Genomic DNA, 24466 nt, shown 5'->3' with positions numbered 1-24466 from the left:
GATTGCGCCTGTGTGTTTGGCACGCCGTATACTGCTCTCTCGTATCTGTCTCATTTTATTGTTTTTAGCTAATCACTGGCACACAGCTTTGAAACCTCACCTGAGTTTTAGCTCTCAGTGGTTAAACACTGGACTTAATTCATTCAGGTTCTGTCTGTCGGGTCACATTTAGTTCGCTGTTTTATTTACAACTGAGCAAATCGGGTTGGCTCAGATTAAAGTTACGTAACTGCAGTTTTACTGAAGTTTAATGTCTCACTGGTACATGAACCAAGACTGGACCATTCATTTTTCTTTATTATCTGGTGTGATTTGGATTTTTAAACAGTGAATTAGGAGATTAAACTGACTTTTAATGTCTTTTTATACAAAGAGAAAAGAGAAGGTGTATTATCACCGAGAGGAGCAGAGCTTTCAACAGCATGTTCATCATAATGACTGCAACCTGTACAGAAATATTACATTATCTGTTTTTTAATAGTTATTCAACTGTATTATAAGGATCAGCTATCTGTTAGAATTTTCCGAGTTTACTAACAACGTAACAAATATATTCAAATAAACACATTTCTTATTTTGGAACTAATCTTTCAAGAAGTGAAAACAGTCTGTCCATCCTCTCCCTGCTCTCCTCTCCTCAGCATCTCTTTGCTGCCTCATGCTGGAAGTTTCTTCCTGTTAAAAGGGAGTTTTTCTGGATGAAGCTTGCAGCCATATGTTGTATTTGAGTTTTATACATTTTCTAGCTCAACACATGGCAAAATGTGAAAAAGTGAGAGGTGTGTTTAAAACATACTGAAAATAAGGAGGGAATTTCAAGTCCAGAAACAAAAACTAATAGATTAATTGTTGTGTTGTGCTGCTCTCTAACAACAGAGTCTGAAACAACCTTCCTGGAAAAACCAGGAAGGTTACTTAAACCTCTGATGCCATAAACACATTAACCTACAACTTTGCTATTGTTTAAGCAGTGAGGTCAGGTATCCAGGTGACCGTGTGCTCCAAAGAACAGCTTCAACCTGTTCACCCTGATCTGTGGAAGCCTTTGAGTGTTCAGGTCTGAAAAGACCAAACTGCTTGCACCTGTTTCAGATTTTCTGTTAAATCACATGACCCAGAGTCTCACCTAATCCTCCACCCTCCTCACTGATTCATGTCTGTTTCTCTGAGGAAAGAAAAACCAGCTATTGCAGACTAAAAACATCCTGTTCATATGTGCAAATCTACATTTGCTGTACAGGAAGTCGTGGTTTGTTCCCCGGTTGCTCTACTCTGTGTGTTTTAGTGTCCTTGGGTGAAATACTGAAACCCGAGTTCCCCCCAGTGCACCTACTGGAGGATGAGTGTGTGAATTTTAGGTCAAAAAACTCTGAAATATAGAACTGTATGAATGGATTAATAAACCAATCAGTTTCTTTGTAAGAATTTAATAGCAACAGGTTGACCAAAGTGCTGTACAAAGTAAAAAAGTAAAACAAACACAGAAAAAACAAAAACAAAACAATTAAAAGCTAGGGAGTAAAGACGTGTTTTCAGACGGGATTTAAAAATGTTCAGTGTTGGAGAGATCTTAATTCGAAGAGGCACACCGTTCCAAAGTTTAGGTGCAGCAATCACAAAGGCCCGGTCTCCTCTGTGTTTCAGTCTGCTTCTAGGAAATAATCAGAAGCAACTGATCAGCTAACTTAAGAGTTCTGTTTGGAGTATTTTTAGTTAACAGATCAGAGAGGCACGAGGAGCTAATCCATTTAGAGACTTAAAAACAAGCAATAAAATCTTAAAATCAGTTCTAGAACGTACTGGAAGCCAGTGTGAACGAGCCAAGACTGGGAAATTATGGTCACGTTTACGTGTGCCTGTCAAGAGTCGGGCTGCAGCATTCTGAACAAGCTGAAGACGAGAGAGCAGAGCCTGGCTGAATGAGGTGTGCAGTGATAAACTGCTTTGCATGTTTAAGTAAAGGGTTAGTTCTTTATTCTGAATATAATCATACAAAACAATAAAACCACATTAATTATTCATCCATAATGCAAACACACATGCAGCCTCATAGCCTTCTTTCATTGCGGCTGAGTGATGCTGTGGACGCATGAATACATCAGTAATAAAAAAAGAGATTATAGTCAGTCGGTACAAGTATGTTTACTTGCATCACAGAACTATGGTTCATCCCTTGTGCCTTCACAGGTCTGGTTACAGTTTAAATTTTTTTCTTTAATTTGGCTTCATTAATTACTTTAATAATTACTTGTTTAACACTGTTAAACTATTCTGTATAGTGTCTTTAAGTGTCCACGAGATTTCACTAATACCCAGTGTCTGATTTTGTAAATAACACATATGCACCATACAGTGGGGCAAAAAAGTATTTAGTCAGCCACCGATTGTGCAAGTTCCCCCACTTAAAATGATGACAGAGGTCAGTAATTTGCACCAGAGGTACACGTCAACTGTGAGAGACAGAATGTGAAAAAAAATCCATGAATTCACATGGTAGGATTTGTAAAGAATTTATTCGTAAATTAGGGTGGAAAATAAGTATTTGGTCACCTCAAACAAGGAAAATCTCTGGCTCTCACAGACCTGTAACGTCTTCTGTAAGACGCTTTTCTGTCCCCCACTCGTTACCTGTATGAATGGCACCTGTTTGAACTCATCATCTGTATAAAAGACACCTGTCCACAGCCTCAAACAGTCAGACTCCAAACTCCGCCATGGCCAAGACCAAAGAGCTTTCGAAGGACACCAGGAAAAGTATTGTAGACCTGCACCAGACTGGGAAGAGTGAATCTACAATAGGCAAGCAGCTTGGTGTGAAAAAATCAACTGTGGGAGCAATCATCAGAAAATGGAAGACATACAAGACCACTGATAATCTCCCTCGATCTGGGGCTCCACGCAAGATCTCATCCCGTGGGGTCAAAATGATCATGAGAACGGTGAGCAAAGATCCCAGAACCACACGGGGGGACCTGGTGAATGACCTGCAGAGAGCTGGGACCAAAGTAACAAAGGTCACCATCAGTAACACACTACAACGGCAGGGAATCAAATCCCGCAGTGCCAGACGTGTTCCGCTGCTGAAGCCAGTGCATGTCCAGGCCCGTCTGAAGTTTGCCAGAGAGCATATGGATGATACAGCAGAGGATTGGGAGAATGTCATGTGGTCAGATGAAACCAAAGTAGAACTTTTTGGTATAAACTCAACTCGTCGTGTTTGGAGGAAGGAGAATACTGAGTTGCATCCCAAGAACACCATACCTACTGTGAAGCATGGGGGTGGAAACATCATGCTATGGGGCTGTTTTTCTGCCAAGGGGACAGGACGACTGATCCGTGTTAAGGACAGAATGAATGGGGCCATGTATCGTGAGATTTTGAGCCAAAACCTCCTTCCATCAGTGAGAACTTTGAAGATGAAACGAGGCTGGGTCTTCCAACATGACAATGATCCAAAACACACCGCCCGGGCAACAAAGGAGTGGCTCCGTAAGAGGCATTTGAAAGTCCTGGAGTGGCCTAGCCAGTCTCCAGACCTCAACCCCATAGAAAATCTGTGGCGGGAGTTGAACGTCCGTGTTGCTCGGCGACAGCCCCAAAACATCACTGCTCTCGAGAAGATCTGCATGGAGGAATGGGCCAAAATACCAGCTACTGTGTGTGCAAACCTGGTAAAGACATATAGTAAACGTTTGACCTCTGTTATTGCCAACAAAGGTTATGTTACAAAGTATTGAGTTGTATTTTTGTTATTGACCAAATACTTATTTTCCACCCTGATTTATGAATAAATTCTTTACAAATCCTACCATGTGGATTCATGGATTTTTTTTCACATTCTGTCTCTCACAGTTGAAGTGTACCTCTGGTGCAAATTACTGACCTCTGTCATCATTTTAGGTGGGGGAACTTGCACAATCGGTGGCTGACTAAATACTTTTTTGCCCCACTGTATATACTTAACACATCACATATTTTTCGTTACTCTGTTTCTGCACACAGGTTCTTAAATTCTTGATGTTGCTTGGACACAATAGCCTAAGATCGTTTATCAGCAGGGGTTAAAGTGGGATTTGGTAGGTGGAGGAACCCTAAGATCAGGTGTAGCCGTGCAGCGTAGGAACAAGAATCACTTAGAAATAAGTCATATAGTAATTTGCAGGGATAGAACGAATCAACAGTCCCAACATTTAAAGATCACCAGCTGCAGCAGGAGAAACAGAGAGGACAAGTTTAAGGCAAATGTTAAAGAATTACTTTTATAAATGAAGAGTTAAAATATAACTCGTGGATCATCAGTGCTCAAATTCATGAATATGAATGAACTCTGATCATTTTTGTTTGTAACTGCTGTGTCTGACTCAGAGCTGCATCACTGAGCGACAAAAAGTTCAGGCTCATGAATATTATTTATGAACAAACATGAATATAAAATCAGATCAGATCAGTGCTGGTGGGGAAAATGAAATTCTCACAGATTTAATCACACACTCGTCCTGTTTTGAGGGCTTTGGGTTTTTGATTCGTGTTCATCTTTCTTGTTTTTATGATGACAGTGTTGTGATACTATTCTGTTCTTGGCTTTTGTGTTCAGTCATTATTAGAGACAAATTGTTGAAAAGAGCTACTTTTTACTGTCTTGAACTGTTTTACGTTTTCTTGAGTTTAGCTTATACCGAGAAAAAAAACAGATTTACCAACATATAGAAATAAAATGACCTTTGACCCTTAGTTGTACCGCTAAATCCTCTACTTCAAACACTTCATTCAATCGTGCAGAAAAAATAAAGAACAAAAAATTAAATTTAAATATAAACTATTTGACCTGTATAATTATCATCTGTTTTCAGTATGGCTTCATGTCACATCTGAAGATCTTTTAAAAAAAGAGCATACAGAGGATGCAGTAAAAATAAAGTAAAAGGGGAAAAGGACACAGGATCCCTTTCCAAAAAGTTAATGACAAACAGTCTTTAGGTTCTCATACAATTCCTTCTTTTCTCCTCTCAGTGTTTTCTGTACTTCTTCAATCGTGTCTTCATCTGCCAGCCGATGAAGGAGAGGTCCACAGTAAAGCCTGATAAAGCAAAATCTCAGTTAAAGTTGATGAAGTGTGTTAAACATCTGTGGAGCGCATCATTGGTCTGGTGTTTACCGGGCACACTGAGGTTCTGGTAGAGGGGAACACAGCAGCTGGTTCAGGTGGAGGCTCTGCCTCATGCAGCACAGCCATTGGCTGAAAGCATGAGCCACACGGGGCTGCCATTTCCTCCTGATAGCTGCATCCTTTAAAGCTTTCATCTTCCTCTCAAACTCGTCCTCTACAGACAAAATAAGACAAAGTTTCAGTGACACAGAACCAGAGACCAGCAGCAGTTTGTCTTCTTGTTCAGGCTGATGTGGAAGCATCAGTGCTGCTGCTGTCACACAAACTCTGACTACAGGATGTCTGACTACAGTCCATCTGCTGACTGCTTTCAGAGAGACTAACCTGCTGACAGCTGACTGTGAATAATAAACAGAATAATCAGATTTATGGAGCTGAAACTGTAGAAATTTCATCAGAATGGCAGAGCTGTCACAGGTGTTCCTAATGAAGTGACATGTAGCTAGGGCTGCTCAATTAATCGAATTTTAATCTCGATTACAATCTGGGCTTTCAACGATCATTAAAAATGACTGAGTCGATTATTAGCCCCTCCCTCGTGCTTTACTCTCGCGCTGCTCCCTGTGGCAAATCGAGCGCACCTCTCTGCATTTCGAACACGTGTCACAACAATTAATTAATCACTGATTATTGTTTATTGAATAGCGATGCCTCTTTTATGACAGCAGTCAGTTAGCAGCAGCTCATTAGCTTTCCTTTTATCACATGATGAGGTTTACCAACTAGTGGTCTAGATCAGAACCTCTTTCTCTGTTCATGACATCACTCACAGAGCAACCAATGAGAGTGAGGTGTTGTTGCGGCTTTTTGATGTTGGTTTATGGCTTCACTGCCATGAGATCACATAAAGTGGTGCATAATCTCTCCAACACCTTACCAGCGTTGTGTGAGATTGATGACGCCATCAGCCACACGGTTCCTGTTTGAAACAACGAGAGCATGATGATGTCACACAAACAGGAAGCTGAGAAGCAGCTGTTAGATGACCTGCTGTTCAGTCATTTAGAGCAGCGGTCCCCAACCTTTTTTGTGCCACGGACCGGTTTATGCCCGACAATATTTTCATGGACCGGCCTTTAAGGTGTCGCAGATAAATACAACAAAATAAAACTAGTACCGGTACCGGTAAATTTATTCATAACACACGTGAAAAGACCAAGGAAAACCGAGTAAACGATAAAAACAATAACAAAATAACGCTGAAAACCGATAAAAACCCTGAAAATCACACATTTCACACCTGAGCCTCAACTCTCGTGGCCCGGTACCAAACGACTCATGGACCGGTCCGAGGCCCGGGGGTTGGGGACCGTTGATTAAGAGGACCCGAGGGAAGCTCGGAAAGCTAAGCGGAAGTTATTTGGGACGACCGTGGCTCAGGGGGTTGGGAAGTGCATTTGTAACTGGAAGGTCGCCGGTTTAATCCCTGGGCTCTCTGTCCTGGTCGTTGTGTCCTTGGGCAAGACACTTTACCCTACTGCCTACTGGTGTTGGCCAGAGGGGCCGATGGTGCGATATGGCAGCCTCGCTTCTGTCAGTCTGCCCCAGGGCAGCTGTGGCTACAACCGTAGCTTACCTCCACCAGTGTGTGAATGTGAGAGTGAATGAATAATGGCATTGTAAAGCGCTTTGGGTGCCTTGAAAAAGTGCTATATAAATCCAATCCATTATTATTTGGAGAGGAGAGTGACTGCTGCTGGTTGAAAAGAGAGGTAAAAAAAACTTCAGTGGTGTGGAAACATTATGGGTTCGCGGAGTCAGACATGGATCAAGTAGACATAGTGTGTAAACTTTGCTACAGTGTCGTAGCTGCACCACAGAGCAACACTGCAAAGTTCACTAAACATAGATGTTTACATTTTTCATTTATGTTTTATATTGCAAACATTTGCACTGTTATCAGTATTTGCACACTATTTTATATTATTTTTTGACAATCTTCAAAGTCACTATTCAATACATTCTTATTGTTAAATAAATATCGTCAAATAATCGAGATCTCAATTTCAGTGAAAATAATCGTGATTATCATTTTTGCCATAATCGAGCAGCCCTACATGTAACTATGCATTTCATTGTAAATATCCATCATTGTATCAAGTAAGACTTACCTGGACCATGTTGGTCAAACACAAACCCCAACAGGAGGGCGTGGAGGCAGTGGACAGTTTCAGGTTTTGGGTGGTGTTGTAGCCTCTTGAACCAGAAAACAGTCACACAGACTGGCAGCTTCAGCTGGTCGGGGATGTTTCCTAAGTCTAAAGTCTGAACCTGCAGAGCTTCTTCAAACACTCTGCGACGCAAACCCTCAGGAGCCTGCACAGAGAGGTACCACACAGACAAGATGCTCACGTGTACCACGGAAACACATCTATGACCTGTCAGAGTAATTAAACACATATTTCATGATTAACCTCAGTACCTTATGTAGACGCTGTAATTTCAGTTGTTTCTGTTCATCACTGCTGAGGAGTATTGATGGGACACGTTTGTCTTTGATCTCTTCTCTATCCCTGTCATATTCAGTGCACATCTGACCTCCAGTTAACAGTCCATAGAAGTACTGTCTGATGGGGTAAGCAGCTGTGTAACTACTGCGCTGTGAAAAGTCCTCCACAAGAGCAGGCAGCAGAATAGTCTTCTGATCTAAAACACTTATGACGAAAGTGGTGAGTTCTCCACTCTCAACTTTTTTACTCACCCATGTCGGCAACTCAAGACATTTTTTTTCTGGTTGAACATATTTTTGAATGGCGAGTTTGAAAGTTTGGTTCTCTTCTTTACCAACATGATTTAAAGCTTGACTCAGAGCACGTTCTCTCTTCTGTGAGTCGTTCAAACCATCCAGATTCGCTTTAGTTAAAAAGCTGAGCATACCATCCAGTCTTTTAATGCTGTACTCACCAGGTGAAGATGATTCATTTGCAAAGGTACCATTGTCTTTTAATCTTGAATAATCATTTCCTGCTATTGAAGCAAAGACTGGCATGAGAGCAGGGTCCAATTTGAAATGCTCACAAAACTTTGAACGTGTGTAGAGCTTAGCAGGAATTTTTTCATCCTCTTTGCTTTTCCACTCAAAGTTGTCAAGATGAAGGAAACCTTTGCACAAATCAAAGATGTAAAAATCCTTATCAATGGACAGCACAGCACATTGTTTCTGATTTGCAGCAGAAACAATTACAGGGTCTGCCTCTCCTAAACACTGTTTAAACTCTATGTCTTTCTCCTTCAAGATTTCTATGAAGACATCTTTTACCAGAGGTGGTAAGACGTTACATCCTTGTGGTGCAGCGTCAGGCTCAGTCTCTGCTACTGTCTTTGCTTTTTCCAGTTTATGTTTTAGACGAGACACAAGATGTTCACGCTTCTCAGGCCCTGAGCCTCCATCCAGGAAGACGTACGGAGTGACTTCACAGTCCTGCAGAGTCTTAAAGAAGTTACAGACCTCATCTTTGAATCCAGGATAATCTCCTCCACAGCGCTGGTCCAGCTTTGGATCAGACGTATAATACAAAGAATAGTACAGAGCTGCACCATCAATGATGAGACCTGTTTTTTCTATGTTAACCTCTTCATAGAGACACAAATCATCTATCATTTTCTTTAAGGTTGAAACCTCCATGATTCCTTAAAGTGTTGTGAAGGTGAGTGGTGGTTATTGTGCTAATGCCTCTGTGTCTGCAGATATTTACACACCTGCTAGAACATCATACAGGTACACACCCACACTGACAAAACCAGTCACACCTGTTCTGACTAATCTAACATACCTATGTTACTCTTTGGTTTCATTTCTTTTATCTTCATGTCGTGGTCTTCTGTTTTATTTCATTTGATTTGATTTGATTTCAAGTAAACTCAGGTGCCCTGGCTTTTTGTGAAACAATTAATTGGTTCTCGACCCGTCAGAGCATTCACCCATACTTTTAAATGACAGAGTAAAAACGGTGTTAGTGATAAGTTAGACAGAATCATTACCTCGGACTGTCTTCTGATTATTGAGAGAAATAGAAGTGGAGATACTTCTGTTACAAATGCAATATTAATATAATATCAATAGATAATAATACAAATTTTATTTCAATGAATGTAATCACTCTGATCATCTTTTATGTAGAACATAAGCAAAGAAAAACACTGTACAGCTGTGGTCAGAAGATCTTAATAATAACCCCGAACCACCAAGGCTGCAAACAAGTCGACAGCTGAGCTACTAAGTTATACATGAAAAAACACTATTTTTTTTAAAAGAAAGATAGCGATGTAGAAATACACACGACTGTGTTTTCAGATAAAAGTAACAGTCACACAAAGAAAGGCAGAAATAGATGAGGAACAAACGGTGCTAAAAGAGAAAGTTATCATATTCATGAAGCTAAACTTAATAAATTGTGCGTTATTGATCAGTATTTACTCAGGTGTGGATTTACGCATTTGTAATATAGTCTTACATGTGTTTATATTGATTATTTGTGTGTGGATTGAAGCACGCATTTCCTGAAAAGTTACACACAAATCATTGTACACATTTGTGAGTCTAATTTTAAGCTTTTGGGTGATCCTTGAATGAATGTTTGGATGAAACACCCTCGCTTTCGCAGAGAATTCATTCCAACAGCATTTTGATTCTATAACTCCTCAATCACAATATCATGAGTCACAGGACATTCTGGACATTCATGGACACGCTTCATGCAAAATGCACCTTTTATTTGTATGGATGTGTGCAGGTATATGTATACGTATGTATATTTAGTGTACATGTAGTATAGACATGTACATGTGTATATTAATATTTACATATATCTATTACTTACATAGTAATAGTAGTAGTAGCATAGTTAAATTCATGTGAATCTCTGCTACACTTCATGTAACCTACCTGTGACCATGAAACCACCGACACTGTGCAGCAGTCACACACAGTTCTTTACTTTGAATCCATCACAGTGCAGCAAACTAACCTGTTTATCCTGCATTACCTGCAGAGGATGTTCATGTAACCTTTAACACAGTTTACCTCAGTTCGTTTAGCAGCAGGTTTCACAATATGAAAAAGCCCAAGTCTCATGTATGCAATGTGTGATTTAAAAACATGAGCACTTACATGTAAGCTTTAACCCTTGGATGCACAACCTACCAATACCTACGCTCTTTCTTTTTGTGGGGTCAAAAATGACCCCAAATAAAATCTGTTTTTGCAATAAACTGGGTGTTATTCTTCAAAATCTTTAAAACAAAGAGTTGTAATATATTCATATTCCAGGTGTTCCTCATAAAACACATATGTGACATGAGGCCATTTGCATTTTTACGTATTTTTTCATTAATTTTAAGAAATTGCAGTTTTTGTATCACTACCTAAGTCTTCACAAAAAATCAATGCTTTTTTGCAATAAACTAAAGACATTTCTCTCATTTTGGTTAAGATGATATATCTTGTTCAAACAAAAGAGTAATTTCATTTTTGACATGTACATTTTTTTATTTTGATTCACATTTTAGCACTTAGCAATCAATCAATCAGGCGTCAAAACATGTTTGTGTTCAGAACTACAAATTAAATGTCTTTTATCAATTATTTTTTTTAATGTCTCAATTCCAACCCTCCTCCTTTATCCGGGCTTGGAGCAAGAAAAAAGTGACCCGAAATAGGCTCTCTGGTGAAGTTACTTTGTGTGTGTGTTTGCATTTATAAGTAGTTTTAAATCTTGTGATCCACAAAACATCATAACAGTAAAAGAAGAAGTGACTGCGTTACAGTCATTACGGGAGCAGCGGCTTCACTCATGCACGATTCATTTGGAGGTGTGAACGTCTTCTGCCCTGATAGCAGCTGGGGGAGGACTATCCTCCACCTGTGAGCGCTTTGGCACGGGTGAGGTGCCCACGGCAGCACCTGCTGCTTGTTGAGATTAAGAGTGATACACACTTTCACGTCAAAAAGTTGTCATAAATAAGTCTCCAATAACACCAGAAAAAGTCGCCAGATTTGTCGCTAGTCGCTTTTTAGAAAAATAAGTCGCTATGGGGGTCTGAAAACTCACTAAATATAGCGACAAAGTCGCTAAGTTGGCAACACAGGTCCTGGATCATTTGTAGGGCAAGGTCCACAGGGATCCTAGCTGGCCTTCGAGCAGCCATGTTTAGATCAGAGGTTCCCAAAGTGTGGGGCACCTAGATAAACACAAAGCAGGAGATGAAACATCGCCAAATATGTTTCCAAACCAACTTCATTCCAAGCCAAAGACTAGAAAATATGATGAAGCTTGATTGAACTGCTCCAGTAGGAGAAACTTAAGTTATTTTACTTTTCCTTTCTTGTTATTTTTCCTTGCTTTTGTGCAGACATGGTACCTGCACAATCGTTTTGTGTTGTGTTTATTTATTGATTATTGAACATCAGCTCCAGTAGCCCTTCTTAAGTCTAACGATCGAGGCAACTGATAATCGCACAATATCTAGCTTAATACCTGGTTTCTATGAATTCATTAGCACTTCATCAGTGTTACATGAGGTTATAGTCTGAGAAGCAGTGCCAAGACAAAAGGTATTGATATTTATGCAAACAAAAAGAGAAAATAAAATGTCTTTATCTTAAATAATATTTTCTTTTTTCCTGCTAATGTGCCCGGTAAACTCTGTAACATTGTTCATGGTGTTACATGTGATTTCTGTGTCATAAATCTTTTACATGTTGGTTAAACTGCAATAAAAATGATGGGGCACATAAGGATGTTGAGTAACTTGAATTCAATAGTATAATGTGGACTCATAAAAATATTAATCCTTGATGATATTAGTGAACAAAAAAACCTCCAAAATCATATTTTCAAATTTGTTGTCCATAACGCAGTTGAAAAATAACAAATTCGAATGATAATTTAAATTTTATTTTGTTTTTTATTCCAACATTTTATATCCCACTACGTTTTTCTGACCAATCCCAAAACAAAATAGAAAACATTCTTTTAAAACAATTTATTACTTAGACTGTAAATTAGTATTTACAAACTCATAAAGCATAAAACTCCTAACAACATGTCTCCTGTACTTGATGAGGTACGGGCTACAGCATGGAGATACAAATGACATGCAACACACACACACACACACACAGCATTAACCTTGTACAACAGCAGCACAAGCTGAAGCACAATATGCAACACAAACTGTGCTCACCCGACTTTATTGATCATCAATGACACGTTCTATTAAAAGGGTCCAGGTGATCAGGAAAATTGACAAAATGTGTCCCAGTCAGAAAAAGGAGATAGGGAGGCAAAAGGGTTAAATTAAAGAGTTTTATTTAAGTTTCTATTAATAACTCAACTAAAAGAGAAGGACAAGCCGCTATGACCAGTTAAAGAAACAAACAACTCAGACATTGGTCAGAAAACTGAAAAGTAAATAAAAAGAAAAAAAAAAAAAAAGAGTTTGGTCACCAAACACTCCTCTCCACAGAGCAGGCGTAAACAATCACCAAACATAGCTCTCTAGCTGCAACAACCAGAGATCACCGTTCTCCTGCCTTAAATACCTTTAATTGCTGATGGGAGTCAGCTGTTCAAAAGCAAAAAGGTGGCAGCTCAGGCAGGACATATGTAGGACACGCCCACACAGGCAACTTCAGGAGAAGGCCCTGCTAGGGCCGTAACAGAAACAAACACCCCTACAATCAAACACCAGTGAAACACACACACACACACACAGGGACATTAAACAGAGCAAAACAATGTATTTATTTTTCATCACCTTTTATTTCCTGAACTAGCAAAACTGAGGCTGGTCCAAGTTTGTATTTGTTAAACTGAGCATAAAGGGGGGGGTGGGGTGGGGAGGATCTGATGAAAAGAAAATCACCGGAGAACAGCATGAAATCACAGAGTTAACAGGATTAGGGGCTGTATGTCAGTATGAGCAAACAGAATGTAAGATGGCTGATTACAGACACCACCTGAGATTCAGCCTCAGATGCAGAAAAAAACAGGATTACTCCTAAGAGTCTGCAAATGAGCTCTGTTAAGGCCTTGAAGCAACAAAAATACTCCAGAAGGCACAGCACCAGCTGAACGGGTAAGATAAAGACATTTTTACCATCAACATGCTAAAATTTAAAGAGGACCGGATCTGACAGAGACTACAGTTTTTCTGGATGAGAATACTCTCCAAAAGGTGTTTGATTTTACAAAAAAAACTTGTCTATACCAAATGATTTGTCTGATAAATTCTTGAAAGGCTCCTCCTTTCCTCTCTCAGCTGCTCATTAAACACCTGACTGGCATCCATGTTCCTGTTTTCTTCAGTTTCCTGCTGCTCATAAACTATATTTGAGTTAGTGCAGCTCAATCACCTGACTGAAAGAAGTAAAACAAACCAAACTGACAGCTCTTTATTTCCCTGATTTTGTTCTTTTCTTCTTGCTGTATTAAATGTTGAGGCAGGATTGTGTTTTATTTCTGCATTACTTTAAGTTTTAAAAACGTCATCATGTTTATCCAAAAATATAAGGAAGCCATTAATCTCTTAAACCTGCATCACTTCATTTCTCTGTGTTCTTAACGTCTACTGTAAAAATAATATATTTAGTAAACCACATTTAGCTGTTTTGACTCTTTGGTGTTATGGAGTCACAGTCTCTATGACAACAGACCCTAACTCGGCTTTCTTGTCCAAATTCTGTATAAATTCATCCAGACGTCTAGAAAGGAGAGCTGCACCATCCAAAGTGGGATGGATGCCATCTTCCACAATAAGACCAGGGTTTTCCCAGAAGGTTTGCCAGTTATCTAAGAATTTCACGCTGTTTTCTGAACACCATGCAGACAGCCAGTGGTTCAATGACAGCATGCGGCTATAGATGACATCATTGGTCTCATAGGGGAGGGGACCAGAGAAAACTACAGTGTCTGACATTTTTTTGGCAAAGTTACAAACTGATGCAATGCTAATTTTAGTGACCTCGGATTGACAGAAAATGCTGTCATTACTGCCAACGTGAATTACAATCTTCCCATATCTATGTTCATTCTGAAACAGCAGTTTCAGATAAGCTTTAATGTCACCTGCTCTTGCTCCTGGAATGCAATTGATCACAGTTCCTGGAGTCTCTAGCTGCACATCTCTGAGTACAGCATCACCAATAAGCAGAGTTTTTTCCACAATGTGTGGATTGTCTGGATTGGTTTTGGAATCTTCATCTGAGTTCTCCTCTATCTCAGTCTTCTGTACTTGTTCCTCACTTGAGGGCCCTTCCCCAGTAGTTTTTGGATAAGAAATCGTCTTTAAATATTCATATAATTCCTTCTTTTCTCCTCTCAGTGTTTTCTGTACTTCTTCAATCGTGTCTTCATCTGCCAGCCGATGAAGGAGAGGTCCACAGTAAAGCCTGACAAAGCAAAATCTCAGTTAAAGTTGATGAAGTGTGTTAAACATCTGTGGAGCGCATCATTGGTCTGGTGTTTACCGGGCACACTGAGGTTCTGGTAGAGGGGAACACAGCAGCTGGTTCAGGTGGAGGCTCTGCCTCATGCAGCACTGCCATTGGCTGAAAGCATGAGCCACACGGGGCTGCCATTTCCTCCTGATAGCTGCATCCTTTAAAGCTTTCATCTTCCTCTCAAACTCGTCCTCTACAGACAAAATAAGACAAAGTTTCAGTGACACAGAACCAGAGACCAGCAGCAGTTTGTCTTCTTGTTCAGGCTGATGTGGAAGCATCAGTGCTGCTGCTGTCACACAAACTCTGACTACAGGATGTCTGACTACAGTCTTAACCTGCTGTGACATGCAAGGGCATGAGTCATCTCTGTGGGCCCTCTTCCTTTCAGTGTAGCCAGTAGTGATTCATATTCTACATTTATTAACAGTCCACGATGTCCATGTCTGCACAGTTTTCACATTGATTTCCCAACACTTTATAATCTACAAATTTTTTTAGTTAAATAAGTTTTTTTTTGTGTATCTTGAAAAATTGAAAACTCCGATTACACTTGTAACACTAAAAACAACTAACAACATTTCACCAGAAACATGTTTTTGCCACTGTCATCCTCTGTCATGCTCACAATCTTCTTCTAGCCTGGTCCCAAGTTAACCTGCTTAGAGCCTCAGACTGTTTTCGACCTGTTTGGTGTTGAAGGTCAACAGGGGTCAAAGCAGCTCATCAAGACACACCAGAATAACTGTAAATAATATACTTATCTTTGTAACTGAGAAAGTTTAAAGTTTTGAAACTTGTACTTAGAGTGTTGATACTGATAGATACAACTGTTTATAACTTAAGGTCTCCGCTATATGAGCTCACCTTGTTTCCCATCATTTGGAGAGGAGGCTGTCGATGCTGCTTCAACCTCTCTGTGAGCTTCTGAAATGAAGGAACATCTTTCACATGTGACACTTTTTCATTGTTTTCAGTGACAGCTGATAGCTAAACCAGATTTTATTTTAAATTGTATAACAGTTAACTTCCCTCATTTTGCTTTTCTTGATTTCCTTCTTTTCATTTTTAATACCTTTTATTCTTCTTCCATGGGGAAAGATATCCCTCATGGTGCACATTCGCAATTACTTAGATAGAATAAATAAGCAGTGACGTCCAGTGTAGGACGGACAACACAATTTTATAAGTGCCATCAGAAAGCCTCCATTATAGTGTTTTTTTCTTAACCATTCTTCCATAAAAAACAATTGTAAGGTCACTGATGTTGGACGAGTAGGCCTTGCTCGCACTCTCAACTGTAAATCATCCCACAGTTGTTCTGTCAGGTTGAGGTCAGGACTCTGTGCAGGTCAGTCAAGTTTGTCCACATCAAACCTACTCATCCATGTCTTTATGGACCTACTTTGTGCAGTTATGTGCAGCGATGTTGGAACAGGAAGGGGTTGTCCCCAAACTGTTCCCACACAGTTGGCCAAAATGTATTGGTATGCTGAAGCATTAAGAGTTCCTTTTACTGGAACTAAGGGGATGAGACCAGCTCCTGAAAAACAATCCCACACCATAATCCCCTCTCCACCAAACTTTACTCTTGGCACATTGCAGTCAGACAAGTACTGTTGTCCTGACCACCATCAAGAACAGACTCATCAGTCGGATATCCAGACAGAGAAGTGTGGTTCATCACTTTAGATAACATGTCTCCACTGCTCTAGAGTCCAGTGGCAGCTTGCTTTACACCATTGCATCCCACTCTTTGCATTGTGGTTGGTGATGCAAAGCTTGGATACAGTTAGTTGCCATAGAAACCCTTTACACAGGGCTCTCTATGCACTGTTCTTGAGCTAATCTGAATGCCACGCGAAGTGTGGAGGTCTGTAGTGACTGTCTGCACAAAGTTGGTGACCTCTGAGCACAATGCTTCTGCTTACTCTGTAATTTTACATGGCCTACTACTTTGTGAGTTGCTGTCATTCCCTATCGCTCCCACTTTGTTATACTGCCACTAACAGCTGACTATGGAATTTTAGGCTACGTCCACATGTACATGGGTATTTTTGAAAATGCAGCCTTTTCTATGCGTTTGGGCCTTTCGTCCACACGTAAACGGTGTTTTGGATCATTGAAAACTGAGATTTTTTAAAACTCTTTGCATTTACGTGTGGACAAGGAAAACTGAGATTTAGTCAACCAACGTCAAAGGTGTGCGCCATTTTTGACTTCACGCTGTGTTTACATGAGATAAATTTCTACAATGGCAGATATAGACAAAATACTGTTGCAGTTTTTTCACGCTTATATACACACACACGGAGTTACTTTCCCTCCATTTAGAAAGACTGAGGCGTCAGAGTGAACTTCTACTTCTGTGGCTTCTACATTCAACACATATGCTCTCACAACCCAAATCCCAATGCCAAAGTCGTCTGTTTCGGACGAAGACTGGGTCGAACCACCTCTTGATAGACAACTTTGAAAGCACGGAGGTACTTCCAGAAAAATGGCGAGAGAATTTTTGCATGTTGAGGACTTCACTTTTGGCTCTTTGTGAGCTACTTCGTCTGCACATTGAAGCCCAAACAACCAAAATGAAGTTGCCTGTCAGTGTTGTAAAAAAAAAAGTTGCATGCACATTGCATTATTTAGCTGATGAAGTGAGGTTATGCAAGACTGCAAACGCTTTCGGACTATTAAGGCAAGTGGTGTTGAAAATTGTAAGACAAGTTTGTACTGCAATTACTGTTCACTTGGGCCCTGTGTTTATACAGTTACCAGCAAGTACAAAGTAGAGGAACTTGTAGCAGGGTTTTACTGAGCCTATGGAATTCCTCAGTGTATTGGTCCTGTGGATGGGACCCATGTGGAAATAAAGCAACCATCCATGAATTCTATGGACCATGTTAACAGGAAGGGGAGGTTTTCTCTGAACATACAAGCCACCTGTGACTGAAGGTATTAATTTATTGATGTTGCGTTGGCAAGGCAGTGTACACAAAACCCATATTTTTGCAAATTCTATGCTGAACACACATTTCAAAAATAGCATGAACTGTGGAACATAAAGAGGCAATTCCAGTTTTCCTTATTGAGGATCCAGCATACCCATGGCTTCCTTACCTAAAGAAAGAATACGCAACCGTGGGAAGCACTGCTCACGAACACTATTTTGGTCTATGCTTAAGTCGAGCTCATTGAATTTGTTTTACAGACTGAAAGCATGGTTTGGAGCATTGCAAAGGCCCTGGCAAGTCTCCCAGTTCGTGTTTTCATGTGTTTTTGCTGTTTTATATTCCAGCGTGATATTGAGGAATAATTCCACCTCACTGTCCCTCCACACATAGGACTCCTTTCTGCTTTTATGTGCCATCTTTGTTTGTGCTTAACTGGCCAACATGGTTAGGATTATTTTGCCACCTTTTTTTTTTTTTTTGCATGTTCTTGACAGCATTTGATTTGTTTTTTATGGAAGCCCGTTTCCGCCACTAAAAAAAAAAAAAGCTAGTATCCATAACTCGAAATTTCGAGTTAGCTCTGCCAATCAAAAATATACGTGAATGAGGTCGCTTTCTTGTTACCCGGAAGCATATGGCGCAGGACCGCGCACTCAAAAACGGATCCCAACAAATTAAAGTATGTTTGCTGATAGTAACACCATGTGATTCAGCTAATAACACAGGGATTTCATCATTTGTGAAGCCAGGCTGAAAACACTCAGCAATCTGTGCATTCACGACTGGATGTAATACCGGTAGCTTAGCTGTAGCATTTGTAGCTGAGGGCTTCAGCTTCCGGGTAACATGGAAATGACGTCATTCACGTAGATTACTGATTGGCAGCGCTAACTCGAAATTTCGAGTTGCTTTTCTCAAAATTTTGAGTTAATAAATCGAAATTTCGAGTTAATATGTCGAAATTTCGAGAAACTAACTTGAAATTTCGAGAAAATAACTCGAAATTTTGAGTTATGGATCCTTTTTTTTTTTTTTTTAGTGGCGGAAACGGGCTTCCATAGTTTTTTGCCTTTAGATGTGGACAGAGATATTTTTTCAAAACCGCACGTGTGGTCCGGATTTTTTTTTTAACGAAAACTGAAAATCTCTGTTTACAAAAGTACCCGTGTACATGTGGACATAGCCTTGGTAGGCAGGAAATTTCACGACTGTACTTGTTACACAGGTTGCGTGGTACCATACTGGAATTCACTGAGCTCCTGAGAGCGAAGCATTCTTTTACTCATGTTTGTAGGAGCAGTCTGCATTCCTAGGAGCTTGAGTTCATACACCCTACACCACGAGAGTCATTGGAACACCTAAACTCAATGATTTGGATGGGTGAGTGACTACTTTTAGTACAGGGTGGGCCATTTATATGGATACACCGTAATAAAATGGGAATGGTTGGTGATATTAAAGTCCTGTTTGTGGCACATTAGTTTATGTGAGGGGGCAAACTCCTCAAGATGGGTGGTGACCATGGTGGCCATTTAGAAGTCGGCCATCTTGGATACAACTTTTGTTTTTTCAATAGGAAGAGGGCCATGTGACACATCAAACTTATTGGTAATGTCACAAGAAAAACAATGGTGTGCTTGGTTTCAACGTAACTTCATTCTTTCATGAGTTATTTACAGGTTTCTCTTTGTTCACAGCCATTGACATGTCGAAGAGGTTAACACGTGAGGAGCGGATTGAAATTGTGTTGATATCTGGTGAACGCAGTAACCGGGTCATTGCAGCAGATTTCAATGCAAGACACCCTACGAGACCACCTATCTCCCATGCTACAGTTAGCAAACTGCTTGCTAAGTTTCATGAAACTGGTTCAGTGTTGGATTTGCCAAAATGTGGACGCAAGAAAACTGTCACTAATGAAGAAACATCAGTGGCTGTCCTAGCTTCATTCAGCAAGAGCCCACAGCGTAGCACTTGCCGCATGTCACTGGAGAGTGGCATTAGTCCAACATCCCTTCTGCGGATATTAGCTACTCACAAATGGCACCCTTACAAACTCCAGCTACTGCAGCATCTCAACGAGGATGACCCAGATCGGCGCACAGAATTTGCAGAATGGGCAAAACAAAAATGGGAACAGGACCCTCAGTTCACGCAGAAGATTTTGTTCAGTGATGAGGCAAACTTTTATGTGAATGGTGAAGTTAACAAACAAAACCACTGCTATTGGTCTGACACTAACCCACATTGGATGGATCCCTCCAAGACTGTTGGAACAACAAAAGTGATGGTTTGGTGTGGTATATGGGGTACAACGATACTGGGTCCATTTTTCATCAATGGAAACCTCAAGGCCACTGGATATTTGAAATTGCTACATGATGATGTGTTTCCCTCTTTGTGCACTGAAGCTGGCACGTTCCCTGAGTTTTTCCAGCAAGATGGTGCACCACCACATTATGGGTGCCAGGTCCGAGCATTCCTAGATGAACAGTTTCCTGGAAAGTGGATTGGTCGTCGTGGGCCAGTTGAATGGCCCCCAAGGTCTCCCGATCTGACCCCCTTAGACTTTTATCTTTGGGGTCATCTGAAGGCAGTTGTCTATGGTGTGAAGATACGAGATGTGCAGCACCTGAAACTACGGATACTGGATGGCCATATATAAATGGCCATATAAATGGCCCACCCTGTAGTACAGTATATTTTCTATCCATTATCTGGGAAATATATACCATGTTACCCAGTGAGACTTACCTGGACTGTCATGGTGATACATAAACCCCAGTAGGAGGGCGTGGAGGCAGTGGACAGTTTCAGGTTTTGGGTGGTGTTGTAGCCTCTTGAACCAGAAAACAGTCACACAGACTGGCAGCTTCAGCTGGTCGGGGATGTTTCCTAAGTCTAAAGTCTGAACCTGCAGAGCTTCTTCAAACACCCTGCGACGCAAATCTTCAGGAGCCTGCACAGAGAGGTACCACACAGACAAGATGCTCATGTGTACCACGGAAACACGTTTATGGCCTGTCAGAGTAATTAAACACATTTATTGATTAACATCAGTACCTCATGCAGACGCTCTAGTTCCAGTTGTTTCTGTTCATCACTGCTGAGGAGTATTGATGGGACACGTTTGTCTTTGATCTCTTCTCTATCCCTGTCATATTCAGTGCACATCTGACCTCCAGTTAACAGTCCATAGAAGTACTGTCTGATGCAGTAAGCAGCTGTGTAACTGCTTGGCTGTGAAAAGTCCTCCACAAGAGCAGGCAGGATCATTGTCTTCTGATCCACAATATTTATGACGAAAGTGGTGAGTTCTCCACGCTCAATTTTTTGAAGAACCCATAAAGGCAGCTCAGAATCAGTCTTTGTTGGTTCAACATATTTTTGAATGGAGAGTTTGAAAGATCTGTCCTCGATCTCACGAACGTGATTTACAGCATTTTGCAGAGCTTGTTCTCTCTTCACTGAATCATTACAGCTGTCCAGCTTCAATTTGCTTAAAAATGTGAGCATACCATACAGTCGTTTGATGTCGTTTTGGCCAGGTGAAGATGATTCATTTGCAAATATTTCTTTACCTAATCTTGAACAATCATTTCCTGCTATTGAAGCAAAGACTGGCATGAGAGCAGGGTCCAATTTAAAATGCTCACAAAACTTTGAACGTGTGTAGAGCTTAGCAGGAATATTTCCATCCTTCTTTCTTTTCCACTCAAAGTGTTTAAGATGAAGGAAACCTTTGTGCACATCATAGATGCAGAAATCTGTGTCAATGGACAGCACAGCACATTGGTTCTGATTTGCAGCAGAAAAAATCTCAGGGTCTGCCTCTCCTAAACACTGTTTAAACTCTATGTCTTTCTCCTTCAAGATTTCTATGAAGACATCTCTGACCAGAGGTGGTAAGACGTTAGGCCTGTATCTTTTTCGTACAGTGCAGCCAAGCTCAGTCTCTGCTACTGTCTTTGCTTTTTCCAGTTTTTTTTTTAGATGAGACACAAGATGATCACGCTTGTCAGATCCTGAGCCTCCATCCAGGAAGACGTACGGAGTGACTTCACAGTCCTGCAGAGTCTTAAAGAAGTTACAGACCTCATCTTTAAATCCAGGATAATCTCCTCCACAGCGCTGGTCCAGCTTCAGATTAGAGTAATAATACAAAAAATAGTACAGAGCTGCACCATCAATGATGAGACCTGTTTTTTCTATGTTAACCTCCTCACAGAGAGAAGGTATCTGATCTATCAAGTCCTCTAACTTTAAAATTCCCATTATTGCTTAAAGTGTGGTGAAGGTGAGCGGTGGTTATTGTGCTAATGCCTCTGTGTCTGCAGATATTTATACACCTACTAGAACATCGTACAGGTACACACCCACACTGACAGATCCAGTCACACCTGCTCTGACTAATCTAGCATACCTATGTTACTCTTTTGGTTTCATTTCTTTCATCTTCATCTTGTGGCTTTCAGTTTTATTTCACTATGTGGTGCAAAATGAAATGTGTTTCATTAACTTTCCAGCTCTGTTAATATATCAAAGATACTTAGTTCTTTAAGATAAGAAAACGATACGATAAACCTTTATTAGTCCCAAACTAATAAAGGTTAAAAAAGGTTTTATTATCAACACATGTCCCAACTGGTGTTTAAAAAATCAGTATTTAAATTCAGTAATGAACTATGTTGTGAAGAGGAACTTTTCAAATTGAGAGCCACTGCTAAAGAAAGGCACGATTTTACCACCTCTCGGGTTGATCACTGTAACACTGCCTATTCAGTCCATGTTCTCCTTTCTTTACTACAAACAGTCCAAACTCAGGTGCACTGGCTTTCTGTGAAACAATGAATTGATTGACTCATTAGAGCATTCACCCATACTTTTAAATAACAGAGTGAAAACAGTGTTTGTGATAAGCTAGAGAGAATCATTACTTCAGACTGTCATCGGATTATTGTGAGAAAACCTGATATTGTTGGAGACTATGTGAGGAGCAGGCATTGCACTGAAGTAAAACACATTTACAAAAGATTTCAACATTTCATATCTTGACTCATGAGCTTTGAATAGCTGCAAATCACTGCAGTGTGTTTGTATTCACATTTTTAGGTTTCTAATCAGAGGTGAAACAACTAGAGTCATTTGTCACCTAAGTAGAGGTAGAGATACTTGTTAGAATCAGAATCAGAAAGGGTTTTATTGCCAAATGTTGAGCAGGTTTACAACATCAGGAAATTGCTGCGGTGCTTCAGTGCAAACATATTGTCATAAATTACGCTTAAATAGACAAGAAAATGAAAGTAAGAATAAAAATTAAAAGTGCTACGTAGAAAGATATATACATGAGTGCAGGTGGTGATCAGTGCCAAACATGGAATGATGCAGTGAACACAGCGTAGGGTCATGTGTTAGTGGTGGGAACAGTCATACGGTTATTGTTCATGTTTCCAACAGCAGAGGGGAAGAAACTGTTCTTATGGCGAGAGGTTCTGGTGCGAATGGACCGGAGCCTCCTGCCTGAGGGGAGCAGGTCAAACAGACTGTGTCCAGGGTGAGAAGGGTCAGCTGAGATCCGAGCTGCACGCCCCAGTGTCCTGGTGGTGTACAGGTCCTGCAGAGATGGGAGTCTGCAGCCAATCACCTTCTCAGCAGAGCGCACAACACGCTGCAGTCTCTGTTTGTCCCTGATAGTGGCTCCAGCGTACCACACGGTGATGGAGGAGGTGAGGATGGACTCGATGATTGCAGTGTAGAATTGCATCATCGTCCGTGTTGGCAGGTTGAATTTCTTCAGCTGCCTCAGGAAGTACATCCTCTGCTGGGCTTTCTTAATGACGGAGGTGATGGTGGGCTCCCACTTCAGGTCCTGGGTGATGGTGGTACCCAGGAAGCGGAATGAGTCCACAGAGGTGATGGGGGTGTCAGTCAGGATGATGGGGGGGAGTGGGGCTGTGTGCTTCCTGAAGTCCACAATAATCTCCACTGTCTTCTGGGCATTCAGCACCAGGTTGTTGTGGCTGCACCAGGACACCAAACGTTCAACCTCCCTCCTGTAGGCAGACTCGTCCCCGTCCGAGATGAGTCCAATAACGGTGGTGTCATCTGCAAACTTGATTAGCTTGACAGACTGGTGGGTGGAGGTGCAGCCGTTGGTGTACAGGGAGAAGAGCAGAGGAGAAAGAACACAGCCCTGAGGGGAGCCGGTGCCATATTAATATAATATTAATGCATAATAATGAAAAGTTTATTTCAATTAATGTAATCACCTTGAACATCTGTTATGTAGAAAGTAAGCAGAGGAAAACATTGTACAGATGTGGTCAGAAGATTGCATACTCTAAAAGATTAAGAATAACCCAGGAACCACCAAGGCTGCAAAACCAACAGCTGAGTTAGTAAGTTACACATGAAAGCAGTAGAAAGAAGAACAAAGATAGTCTCTGTCACCAGCTGCATCTGGAGAGGCCCAGCATCCACCTATTGCTTTTCACTGTTCACAGCACTGTTTGTTCCTTATCTATTTCTTCCTTTCTCTAAGATGATGTGGACTTGAAAGAGCAGTTTGTAAGAACTGATCCTGCCACTGAGACAGGTTTCTCAGGTAGGAGGAAAGTAGCTCTGTGCATCTTGACCATGTTTGGCTCCACTCCACAGTGAACTTTATCAAAACTAAATACCGATCCCAGCTCATCAATGAGCACCCCACATGTGTATAAGGATGACCCTGACTCCATTCAAGCCCAGGTTTAAAATGCTGTCAGAATAAGCTAAAGCTCAATTCATTCACTGAGCAGAAAAGTGGGGAGTTGATTAAATATGGAGAGAAATTTGCACCCAAATGTCTGAAACTACACGTAACATCTCCCTCACTCACTCACAAAACCTCAAATACGTGTGCACCGG

General features: G+C 40.8%; 2 protein-coding genes across 2 annotated transcripts; both read right to left on the bottom strand.

Annotated features, from left to right (window-relative positions):
• Positions 1-3909: 3909 nt before the first annotated feature.
• On the bottom strand, positions 3910-8820 carry LOC106675361 (single-strand DNA endonuclease ASTE1-like). Its single transcript, XM_076887063.1, has 4 exons — positions 7590-8820; positions 7279-7483; positions 5156-5321; positions 3910-5077 (listed from the first exon to the last, which is right to left on the bottom strand). Exons 1-4 carry the CDS (start codon positions 8790-8792, stop codon positions 4957-4959), a joined length of 1695 nt encoding a protein of 564 aa, XP_076743178.1. The 5' UTR covers positions 8793-8820; the 3' UTR covers positions 3910-4956.
• A 3316-nt stretch (positions 8821-12136) lies between these two features.
• Positions 12137-21856, bottom strand: LOC143419466 (single-strand DNA endonuclease ASTE1-like). The gene is made up of 5 exons (XM_076886242.1): positions 20624-21856; positions 20315-20519; positions 15477-15536; positions 14637-14802; positions 12137-14558 (listed from the first exon to the last, which is right to left on the bottom strand). Exons 1-5 carry the CDS (start codon positions 21833-21835, stop codon positions 13793-13795), a joined length of 2409 nt encoding a protein of 802 aa, XP_076742357.1. The 5' UTR covers positions 21836-21856; the 3' UTR covers positions 12137-13792.
• Positions 21857-24466: the final 2610 nt, after the last annotated feature.

Source organism: Maylandia zebra, linkage group LG7, assembly GCF_041146795.1.
Source record: "Maylandia zebra isolate NMK-2024a linkage group LG7, Mzebra_GT3a, whole genome shotgun sequence".
NCBI lineage: Eukaryota > Metazoa > Chordata > Actinopteri > Cichliformes > Cichlidae > Maylandia > Maylandia zebra.
The sequence above is the reverse complement of the archived record's forward strand: the minus strand, read 5'-3'. Positions and strand labels throughout refer to the sequence as shown.

Bases quoted from the DNA above. Each gene is read 5' to 3' on its own strand.
- LOC106675361 (XM_076887063.1), bottom strand. From the start codon at position 8,792: ATGGAGGTTTCAACCTTAAAGAAAATGATAGATGATTTGTGTCTCTAT. The intron at 7,484-7,589 runs GTACTGAGGTTA...CTCTCTGTGCAG, and splicing joins AATTACAGCGTCTACATAAG to GCTCCTGAGGGTTTGCGTCG. The intron at 5,078-5,155 runs GTAAACACCAGA...TTGCTTTATCAG, and splicing joins CCAGAACCTCAGTGTGCCCG to GCTTTACTGTGGACCTCTCC.
- LOC143419466 (XM_076886242.1), bottom strand. From the start codon at position 21,835: ATGGGAATTTTAAAGTTAGAGGACTTGATAGATCAGATACCTTCTCTC. The intron at 20,520-20,623 runs GTACTGATGTTA...CTCTCTGTGCAG, and splicing joins AACTAGAGCGTCTGCATGAG to GCTCCTGAAGATTTGCGTCG. The intron at 15,537-20,314 runs GTAAGTCTCACT...CCTTCATTTCAG, and splicing joins GTATCACCATGACAGTCCAG to AAGCTCACAGAGAGGTTGAA.